Below are 12,180 nucleotides of genomic sequence, written 5' to 3'. Positions count from 1 at the left end.
TAAAAAGGAAAATGTTTTGCCTCATCACAATCAGACAGTAGAGGCTGCTTAATTTATTAATTCAGATATCTGCCTATTTGTCACTGATGCTTCTAAGTCAGCATGAGAAGGCTCAGAGATTTTTAAACTTCTACTTGGTCATTATCTATTACCAATACAGTAAGGAAATTACAGCTATTCAGTAACTGAAAGTAAAGAATATAATTTTGATTGTCCCTTATACTCTATATTAATTTAGAGTATCAATAAGATATTTTCTCTCTACAGGCTGCTTATACAAGAAAGGAATGGATAATCAAAGTTTTGTTACTGATTTCCAACTCTTAGGATACTCCGATGTTCTGGCACTTCGCATGTTAACATTTGGAGGATTTTTGCTTATCTACCTAGCTGCATTGATTGGAAACCTTCTTATGATAACTGTTGTAACCCTTAACCCTCATCTTCAAACACCAATGTATTTTTTTCTAGTTAATTTAAATATTGTTGATCTAAGTTTCATTTCAGTCACTGTTCCAAAAGCGATGGCTAATTCAGTGATGAATACCAGAAGGATATCATATTATGAATGCATGGCACAAGTCTTCTTCTTTTTTTGGGCAGGAGCATCAGAGTTCTTGCTCCTGACCTTGATGGCTTATGATCGATATGTTGCTATATGTAATCCACTGAATTATGTGAAAGAAATGAACTGGGAGGCTTGTTTAAAAATGGCCACCAGTGCATGGATCTTTGGGTTTTTTGATGCATCACTAAACACAGTTTGCACTTTTACGACCACATTCTGTTCCAACCAAATCAACCATTTTTTTTTGTGAAATCCCACAGCTCCTGAAGCTTTCATGTTCCAGTTCCTCCTATTTTATTGAACTTGGGCCCCTTGTATTTACTGTGTTGATATGTGTCAGCTGCTTTACTTTCACGGTTACTTCTTATGTGTACATCTTTCGAGCTGTTTTTATTATTCCTTCTGTGGAAGGAAAGAAAAAAGCTTTTTCAACTTGTCTGCCCCACTTGGCTGTGCTCTGCTTATTCTACTTTACTGGAGTCTATGCTTGTTTGGGGACAATGTTCAGAACCTCATCAGGTTTGGATCTGCTACTCGCAGTGTTGTACTCAATGGTCCCCCCTTTCATGAACCCCATCATTTACAGTATGAGAAACAAAGAGATCACAACAGCACTTTGGAAGCTTCCACATAAAATAAGACATATGATTTCAATTTAGATATTTGATTCCATCTTTTAAAATGCAAACCCAAATAAAGGAAATTGATTAAACTCCAATCAACTCAACAGAAAAGGTTACTTGCCACTAGCAAATTGTAAAGATTTCAATAGAGCAGTGGGACCTAATAACATGTAACACCACTGAAAAAAATACCAAGCATACATTTGACTCTTTAACATAACACAAAGGCTTAGGAATAACTATTTTTTAATTCCTACCCGCGAAACTATCCAGATTTGCACCTTAAATAACATTTTATTTTTTTTCAGTTGAAGAATATTGTGGGGTGAAAGGCATTCACTTTAAAGGGAGTTCAGGAGAAGCACCCTGTTAAAGCAACATGGTCTCCTCACTTCTAAAAGCAAACTATTGGACTGGCCCAACATTATAGCCTCTAAAACTGTTCAATTCTGCAAACTAAAAAAGCTTGAGTTAGCAATATTTAACTTCTAAAGTTAGTATTGAACCACAAAAAAAGAAATAATGAGGTATATGTTGATCAAAAATAAGAGATGCATGAGTCATAGAGATTTATAAACATATCGATTTAATTTTTCTCCCCCCCCCCCCATTCTCCATTAATTATTCTAATTTCAACTAAATATTCATAGTACAACATAAAGGAACACCCATAAATTAGCTCAATGCAAGATTTGATTCAAAGATTGTCTGAATTAATTCAGATGGTGCTTCCTGGGCTATCCAGCAGAAACTGATATTTAATACCAGAATAAATATATAATTCTAAAAATGTGGATAACATATACTTCAGAAAAAGAAATTGAGATTTATTGAGGGACAAGATTATGAAAAACAAGTCCATGGAAAAGGCAATGATAAAAAAATAACCAAGAGCTATTAGGGAAATGATAGTCAATAGGAAAACAACATTAAAACATGTTTTAAGAAATAGAAATGAATAGGGTTTTTTTGGGGGTGGGTGGATAATAATGCCTCACCAGATATACACTGTAGACATAAGAAGTCAAATATGTGCTCTGTATAAGACATGTTGCCAAGGAAAAGTGGGGTCATAAAGCTCATAAGGGTTTTGGGGAATCAGGAATAAAATAAAGTACATATTCCTCATTGCAGCAAGAATTTTGAGGGGAAAAGAATGATAATTCATCTGCATAAAAGTTAAACATGAAAAGAAGCACAACTGGAAACATCTTGATAGTGGGGTTACATTAAACGGAATCATGCAAAAATGAAAGTATTTCTTTGGTCCTCTTTTACAGCTTTTGGAAAATTAGAGGGGATCCCTTCTGAAAAGTTTCCCATCCTTTCCCCCCACTTGTGACCCAAGGTATCTCTTATCTAACTATTACCTAGGCTGTGTTACATCCTCCTGTCTCCCATTCCCACATGCAACCACAAGTGGGCAAAAATATTCTGCTCCTTGTTTGATCTGGAGCCAATTAATAAAGTGTTCTTCAAGACTGGAACCTAACTTAGCAGGATACCAGGAAGACTGTGCAACTAAGACCGTGGAAGAAACCAAATAAAGGAACATAGTTAAAAGACTTGAGTGGAATTTCAAATCTAATTCTGTGAAGGATATTGCCCATTCTATGTCTGGCACACAGAAGAGACTTGACCTTTACTTTTCTGAAATGGGTCACCTGCTTGAGCAGGGGGTTGGATGAGAAAATCTCCAAGATCCCTTCCAGCTCTATTCTGATTGAGTGATTGATTAATGAAGAGAGTTAATCTTTCATTTAATTTTGAGCTATGCTGTAGAAGGAGTTTTGCAGTCCAGTCTATTTTTCAAATGTGTTTTATTATAATTCCCACCATCTGTGTGAATCAATTACAATTATTGAGAAGGACGTACTTTATGGAATGATAAATATTATATTCCCAATACAATTTGAGAGTAGCTGGTTGGGGAAGGTGACCTTGAATTAGTGTGCACAAGAACCACTACCTCTGGATAACAAAACAAAACTGGATTCTCCTCCATTGGTAGAAAGATAATACATGAATCCTCTGTGAATTCATCTGAAAGGCTGCTGTTATTACTGCAGTATCTATAGAATTAGTCTTAGCATGACTAATACGATAGCCTAATTTTGTGTGGCTGCACTGAAAATGAAGGAAATCATCATTGACTGTTCTTTTAAAGGATAGATACAGGAGATGAAACTCAAAATACTTTGCCTGCCAAATGAGAAGAGAACACTCATTGGAAAAGATTCTGATGTTGAAAAGATTGAAGGCGAAAGGAGAAGGGAACGGCAGAGGATGATATGGTTAGTTAGAGGCATGAATGCAATGAATATGAGTTCGGACAAATTTTGGGAGATAGTGGAGGACAGGGAGACTGGTATGCAATGGTCTATGGGATCACAGAGTCAGACTACTTAGCAATTGCACAATAATAACAAGTGAAAATGAGGAAACTACAAGTACAAATATGACATATCTGTCAATTGGAGATGGATCATTAATATTATTTATTTTATTTTAATTATTTTAGTTGATATTTGATCACAATTGATCCTGCTACCATTAATTTTATTGTATATAAAGTAAATATGTGCCTTTACTTTTTTCCCATTGAGTTCAGATAAGTGCATATTATACATTATTCTCCAACTCCTACCTATACCAACTTAAATCTGAAATAGTATAAAGTCTCCTGCTTGAACAGAGGGTTGGACTGGAAAACCTCCAAGATTCTCTTCCAGATCTATTCTGATAGATTGATTACTCCCTATTTTACTAGCACAACCAACTTGCTAAATAGAATATATAGAAATTTATATATCCACTTTACCACTGAGCATTGTACCTGAGTAGGGAATTGGAATTAAGTTCACAGTCCAACAATTTACCTAAAGTTCCTTAGATAAATTGAACTACACCAGGCATGAGTCCTAAAGTGCCCTCCAGGGATACTGACACAGAACTTACACACACACACACACACACACACACACACACACACACACACACACACACAGACACACACACATGGATGCAAACCCAAATATAAGCCATGATTGAAATAATGTATCTGTCACTTTAAATGCTCAAGTGAGATGCGATTGGATGCTGTTGCATTAATAAGCTGTAAGAGGGAGTAGGAATACTAATTTTTGTTCCTGGTTGTTCCTGTATGTTCTCCTTGCTTGTTATTGAAGTTGAATACTGTATATTGGATGATGGCTACTCTATATGTTAGTTACCTGTCTGCATGGTGAATCATGAGTTGAGCATCTGTAAACCAATATGTTATATCATAGACTGTGTATATATTTCAAAACTACTTATCGCTTGTTATGGAGAATGTTTATCCTACTTTATTTTTGTTAACACAAGTAAAGTTAACCTTGCTTTAACTTCGGCGGCTGTGATTGATAGTGTGACTATTCAGCGGCACATTCCTTGCTACCTTCTGCTACTCAACTCTAGTCTCCAAAATGAGATATAATTAACAATGCGCATATGTGCATGTATATATTCAACATGGTACAATTCTTCAAGGAAGAAACTATAAATATCTCACTCTAAAGGATATGACTTCTTCTACTTCTATTTCTACTAACAATGAAATTCAATTGAGATCAGTCTGTTCTCAGTTAAATGAGGATTAAATAGCAGCCAAACTCCATAGTACTGCTTTTTTGCTTTCAATCTCTTCCACATCATCCTTCTTTTTCTATTTTATTGATGTCAATTGATCTTCCTCTCTGAAATGGATTTTTGAGAAGAAACCAACCCACTGAAACAATATATGATATCCTTTTTTTTTCTAACTAATGTCCAATGAAAGCATGGCAACGTATTTTGTATTTGTTGATTTCTTTGATATTGCAGAGTTCCAGAATTTCTATGCTTTAGTATTTTTTCTAATTTATATTTCAGGTGTGATGGGAAATCTACTCATCATCCTCACAGTAATTCTAAATATTCATCTTCATATACCAATGTATTTTTTTCTCCTAAATCTATCCATTGTTGACCTGGGGCTTTTAACAGTCACCATCCCCAAAGTCATAGCCAATTCCTTAATGAGAACAAAGATAATTTTCTATTCTCATTGTGTTGCCCAAATGTTCTCCTTTGTTCTCTTTGCAGCATCTGACTTCTTTCTACTGACAGTTATGGCCTATGATCGTTATGTTGCTATTTGCTATCCACTTCAATATGAAACTTTAATGGACAGACACAGATGTATCCAAATGGCAAGCTGTGCTTGGATGGGTGGCATTCTAACAGCAATATTGCACACTGGTGCCACATTTGCAAACACATTTTGCTCCAATGTGATCAACCAGTTCTTTTGTGAAATCCCAGAAGTTCTCAGGCTCTCCTGCTCTGATATGTACCTCATTGAAATTGGGGCTATTTTTTTCAGTGCCAGTTTATATTTTGCCTGTTTTGTTTTCATTGTTAATTCTTATGGGCAGATCTTCAAAGCAGTAGTAAGAATTTCCTCTAGACAAGCTAGGCAGAAGACCTTCTCTACCTGTTTGCCTCACCTCATAGTGGTTTCCATGTTCTTCATTTTTGGCCTCTTTACTTATTTTCGGCCAATCAACAGGAATCCATCCCAGATGGACTTAGTGGCTTCTGTAGCCTACTGTGTGGTGCCACCATGCATGAATCCAGTGATATATAGCATGAGGAATAAAGATATCAAGCGAGGACTGTGGAAACTCATTGCCTGGAAATTTTTCAGGGGGGGAAAAACCCCATGCTTTAAGCTTTAATCCTTCAAATGTATAAACATAATGTCTGTGTATAATAATACACATTTTTCACACTGAACCTTTTAGAAATCAAATCATTTTTAATAAACAATATATGAATAATATGCATTGAAGGACAGATAAAGGAATATTTTTAAAGACTTTGTTTATATGCTATTTACAGATAGCATCTGCATGGTTATGTATATATTTATGTTTGTATATATTTAAAGGCTAAAAGAAACATTGTTTCAGTGGGACAGTAATCAACTTAAGAAATAAAATGTGTTGGATGAAAATCTAAAAGAATACAGTTCTGTACTTAGAACTGTATCAATGCAAATCTATAAATACATGTTCTAATTTAATGAGAGCCTTCTTGAGAACTGTATAACTTGTGTATGATTATGTGACATATGTATTTCTTTGATGATCTTGTTCACATGTGATATTTAGAATCATTCTTCCCTTTTCAGGATAAAAAAGTACTAAGTTTATCTGATATGCCACAAATGAATGTTGCCAAGTTCTTAATTTAAACAAAGAAATTAATTTTTGTTATATTCATACATGCAAGAGGTACCATAAATCGTCAAAGTCTGCCTAGTGAATTCATACTGAATTACTTAGGCACCACTATAAAATATTAAAAACTGATATTAATTTGCACTCTCTATCTAAAAGATTAATTGTAAAAAATATGAATGTTAAAGGGTTGTGTTTCATAAATAACTAAAGAAAAAAAAGAAACTTAAAATGTTTTCTTTTAAGTGTGAAAAAATGTGAGTCTCAACTAAATACATATGCACAGAAAAGCACATACATACATTTGATGGGGTGATAAAGAAAAGAAAATAATTAATGAAGTGTGCTAAAGGTATTAGTTTTAAGCCATTTGAATTATAATAATTATAATGCCCCTCCAGTGAACATTGGAATGACAATCCAATTTTAAAATCTTTAAAAAAAAGTGCAGTATGTTTCAATTCCTAAATCAAATTAATTGTAAAACTTAAACAAACAAACAATATTACAATCGTTGGAACAAATGCCTGTTATGAGGTTCAGAATATTATTAAAACTTCTCTATATGTTAGAATTAGGTCTGGATTTAGAATTCAGACTGTTTGGACAACTTCATCGAGTCTGTCTTTTTAATTCTTTCCTCAATTTTCATTTCAAGTTCTCATGGAGAATAGTGTAAAGATTAACGCTAATCTAACCATAGAAAGCTAACCCACGGACTTGGAAGAATAAGCAATAGAACTGGCTCCACATTTTTGTTTTCAAAAAGAAGTTAAAGTACCAGGATAGAAATTAGGTGACTGTTTCTAGTTCCAGTTTAGGCATGAATTTTGATTTTGGACCAGTCATTGTCTCTCACTCCACAATGTTAGGCTCATGTGACAGCCAGTTAATCATTTTTTGTCACAACCAGTGGATCAACAGTTAGTTGACCTCCAAAAATGTGGATTCTACACTTTCAGGAAAACATTAGGAAGAAAAACATAAGAGTTCAATTAATTAAATATTAAATAAAAAAACCTTTAAATGATAATAAATATATAATTTTCAATTACAAATATTATTTTAATACATTTTAATACAATTCATTGCTAACGGAGGGGTCCTGTTCTTATTAAACTACAGCTTTCAACATTTTTTATCATTTTTAGATCATTTTCCTTCGTGTGTATCTATGTGTGTATGCACACTCAATCACACACATGTATGAGCACGCATATATCTCTAAACTGGCATTTCAATAAAGATAAAAATATTTTAAAAAACATTTCCTACTTTTCCCCTTTTTAAAAGTTATTTTGCAAAATTCTAAGGAGCAAAGTTATTGTTTATCTCCTGAACTCTTTCTCCATTATATTTACAATTCAAGAACTTTTTATGAAACACCAGAGGCAAGATATGGGCTGCTGAGGCATCCTGCTGTACTGTTGTGTGAATTAGAACCTACTATAATAGTTTGAAGATTCTAAATTGTGAAGAAAGTCTATATTAGATAACTAGGCTCCCTGCTTAAGACTATGAAGGGCAATAACATTTAAACATAAAAACAACAATTCACAGGGTGACAGGTTTAATGATGCCATAACTTTTAACCACATCTAGAATGTAAATAGAACTACAAGAGATCCTATCTGTAGGTATATCTGTATGTATATCTTCCTGGGTATGTGTATCTGTTTCTATATATTTATGCAGGTAGTCTCACTTAACAACCACTCATTCAGTGATTGAAGCTACAATAATGCTGAATTAACATCTGGTTCCCAGACTTATAACCCTTGCAGCATGCCCATGACCACATGATCATGTCTTGAGTGCTTAGCTACCAGGCTGCATTCCTGATTGCCATAGCATTCTGCAGGCATATGATTGTCATTTTTTTTACTTCTCTGCCACTTCCTACAAGCAAAGTCAATGGGAACCAGCAGGAAAGTAAAAGTAGCAATCATGTAAAGTCCTTGCTTAGTGACCTGTGCGGTCGTTGCTTAAGGACTGCAACTGAAAGTGTTGCAAATGATATTGTAAAGCAGCATGATCATGTCCCATCACAATCAACCCCCATACTACTTAACAATGGAGGTCCTGATCCCAATGAGGGATGCTAAGTAAGTAACCTAACTGTATCTGTATTCTCTATGTGCATGTGCATGAACATGTATACCATGTTTTCCTAAAAATAAGACCTGGTCTTATATTTTTTGGGCTCCAAAATAAGCATTAGGACTTATTTTGGGGAAAACGTGATAACACAATGATCAGCATATCTGGGTGCTCCACCCCCTAGCATGTGCCCAAAAGGTGGCAAGAGTGTGGATGCCGATGGTGTCTGGCAGCAGCTACAGCCCAAAGCCCCCTTGGTCAGCGCACTCTGGGCCTGTGCAGCTCACACCGTGCAGGTGGTTGATTACCTGTTCAAGCAGCAGATGGAGGCAGAGGCAAAGGGGAAGGCATGGAATCTAGACAGCCACATAGGTCACAAAAAAACCAAAAGTCAGTGGGCTCGGGCAGGTGGGCAGATGTGGGTGGCTAGTCTTTGTGTGGTGGCACTGGCAACAGATGGAGGCAGAGGCACAAAGGGAAGCCAAGCAATCCAGGTGCACCATTCAGGTCATGGAAAAGCCGAGAGCTGGTAGACCAGAACAGGTGTCTGGCCACAGGAAGCTCATCTTCACATGGTGGCACTAGCAGCAGACCAAGACAGAAGCACACGAGGTAAGGTAGGCAGTCCTGATGTACCATGCAGACCTCAGAGAAGCTGAAAAACATGAAGAAAAGCCTCCTGTGGCCACCTGCCCACTCCATCCAACTGTCTCTCAATTTGCCTGCAGCCTGCATGGAACATTTGGATCACCTGCCTTCTTTATCATGCCTCTGCCTCCATCTGCTGCCAGTGCACCATGCAAAGATAAGCCTCCTTCCACCACTGGCCACTTCTGATCAATCAACTCTAAGCTTTCCCACAGCCTGCTTGGCACATTTGGTTTGCGTTTTTCGCCCACCTCTGCCTCCACATGCTGCTTGGGCAGGTAATCAACTTGTGTTGTGGGGGCTATGGCTGCTGCTAGATACCTTTGACCCTGCACTCTTGCCACCTCAACTGCTGGTCACACCCACTCCTCAATGATGATGATGATGATGATGATGATGATGATGATGATGATGATGATGACGACGACGACAGCAACTTAACTGGGGCTTATTTTTGGGTAGGGCTTATATTAGAAGCACACTAAAATCAGGCTAGAGCTTTTTTTTTGAGGAAACATGGTAGCTATCTATATCTATATCTATATCTATATCTATATCTATATCTATATCTATATCTATATCTATATCTATATCTATATCTATATCTATATCTATATCTATATCTATATCTATATCTATATCTATATCTATATCTATATCTATATCTATATCTATATCTATATCTATATCTATATCTATATCTATATCTATATCTATATCTATATCTATATCTATATCTATCTATATCTATATCTATATCTATATATCTATATCTATATCTATATCTATCTATCTATATCTATCATCTCTATCTCTATCCATCCATCCATCTCTATATACTGTATCTGTATGTCTCATCACCAAGAAGTGACTTGATGACACATTCTTTCTTACACACGCTCTCCTGACATTATTTTATAGTTGCCACCTCTCTCCAGGTTCTTCATCAAAGTCAATACTTCCAAAATTTAACAGAATACTTCTATGATATTTCATTGCTAATATACAAATATTATTAGAAATCAGATGGTATATGAAGAATCTAAGTCACTGATAATTAAAATTAAATGGATATTTATTAATGTAAATTGAAAAAAATATTGGAGCTACTCTACATTTTCTCTGTTGAAAATATTGCATTTCTTTTTTAAGATATAATTTTCAGCATTATACATTTCCGCATTCTCAGATTAATTGATAAGAAAAGGAAAAAAAACTAATTTTGCTCTTGGGAGCACAAATACACAATGAAGATAGTTACTATCATTAATATTAATTAGAAAAGATGATAATCCCAAGAATATATTTTTTCTCTGACTAATCTGTACAAACAATGAAGCTAAAATAGTATTATTCCATTAAGTTTAATATAATGTTATGGGAAACATTAAAAAATAAATCTCATTACGTAAGAATTTACTTTTATTTTAAAGTAAACTTTAACATAAATCGATTGTCTCATTTAATGACTTATTTACTGAACTTTACACACCTTAATTAGAGACCAACCAATCTTCCAAGCTTGAAGAACAACTTGGAAACTAATAATTGTCTTGATTTTTTTCCCTAAGAGATTAATTAAAACTACTTATTGATAATAAGCAGTTTCTATTCTTGAATTTTGTCTATGTGAGAGAAATGGATAAAAATTAGCATTTAAAAATGTTGCTTGTTAATTTGATGAAAAAATAACTTTAACACTTCACCAAATATTTAACTGTGCACAGAAGTACATACTCACAAATATACTTTATTATTTCTTCCTTTAGTTAGCTAAATAAAATTTATTTATTTACTTATTTAAGTAAGAATGACAATATAGACATCTGATAGATATATAGTTAGCTTTCAGATTTCTACTCTGCCAATCTTATCTAAGTGACCCTGGGCAGTTTTTAATAAAAAACATATAGCAATCTTAAAAAGCATAGTTAAAATAGATAAAAGCAGAGTTAAGAACATGGTTAAACTTAAAATAGTAAAAATGGAAAATAGACAGAGAGATTGTCACTCCTAGAGTTGTTTATTACTCAAAGGGATGGGGGAGATTGGACAAAAGTTACCTAAAATGGAAGGGTCCAATAATGGCTCCTTACGAAGAAGGTGCACCCGTGCCTCTTTAAATTGTTTCAGGAACACATATTTCTCAACGGTAAATTAGCTTTTACCAAGATCCATTTAAATATCCCTACTAGCTGTCCCTGATCAACCAGGAGAGCCCTGGATCTAAATCACAGGTGGCCATGCTTATAGTAACAAGGATCCTTTCTACTTCCTTGGGTCCAAAAGGAAATTTCCAGATAACTGGGTAAGTTCATTCCACAGTCATGATAGGCCAAGAGAGGATAAAGATACCCTCAATGTTCATCCATTGAGCCATTTATCACTCGCAGAGATTCCATAGGTCACAGAAGACTAAGTAAGGCTAAGAGAATAGGACACTACCAGGCCAGGCATGAACTTTGCCCCCCTTCCCTATCATTTAACTATTGCAATCATCTTTAGGAGCCTATGTCATACATCCACTCCAATCTATCAACGTCCAAAAAGATGGCAATTAGTGCAGACATATTTTACAAGGACGATTATGAACAAAGTGAATTGTTTCAAGGACCCAAATTCTTTATGGGTCACAAACAAGAGTCATTGTACAAACAGAAGTCTTCCAATAAATTTTAGCCATACCCAATGGGATATCAAATGCCCAGCTGAGAATTAAGACAGGGATGCTTCAAATCTAGGTTAAGGTCTAGAAGATGATAATAATTCAATTCTTCCCTGTGGGTTTGACCTCTCTAGTCCTGAGAGATAATTTGTCCACTCCCAGGAAACAGATAGTAGAACACAAGCTAGCCTTATATGGGTTTTGTATATTGTTCTTAACCTCATTAGGCTATGATAAAGCCAAGAAATTAGTTATCAACTGAATAAGAGACATAGAGTTCCAGTTAGAAGTTAATAGGATAATGCTCCACAG

The 12,180-nt window shown here is 35.1% G+C and overlaps 1 protein-coding gene and 1 pseudogene across 1 annotated transcript; both read left to right on the top strand.

The window, feature by feature from the left end:
- The first annotated feature begins 287 nt into the window (after positions 1 to 287).
- LOC148046177 (olfactory receptor 14I1-like) lies at positions 288 to 1,227 on the top strand (annotated as a pseudogene).
- Positions 1,228 to 5,012: 3,785 nt separating this feature from the next.
- Positions 5,013 to 5,951, top strand: LOC148046176 (olfactory receptor 14I1-like). The gene has a single exon (XM_087714571.1). The coding sequence runs from the start codon at positions 5,013 to 5,015 to the stop codon at positions 5,949 to 5,951; it is 939 nt and encodes a 312-aa protein (XP_087570697.1).
- Positions 5,952 to 12,180: the final 6,229 nt, after the last annotated feature.

This window comes from Thamnophis sirtalis, unplaced genomic scaffold (assembly GCF_051295495.1).
Source record: "Thamnophis sirtalis isolate CommonGarterSnake01/CBP01778 unplaced genomic scaffold, rThaSir2_p1.2 scaffold_4, whole genome shotgun sequence".
In the NCBI taxonomy this organism is placed as follows: Eukaryota; Metazoa; Chordata; class Lepidosauria; order Squamata; family Natricidae; genus Thamnophis; species Thamnophis sirtalis.
The sequence above is the reverse complement of the archived record's forward strand: the minus strand, read 5'-3'. Positions and strand labels throughout refer to the sequence as shown.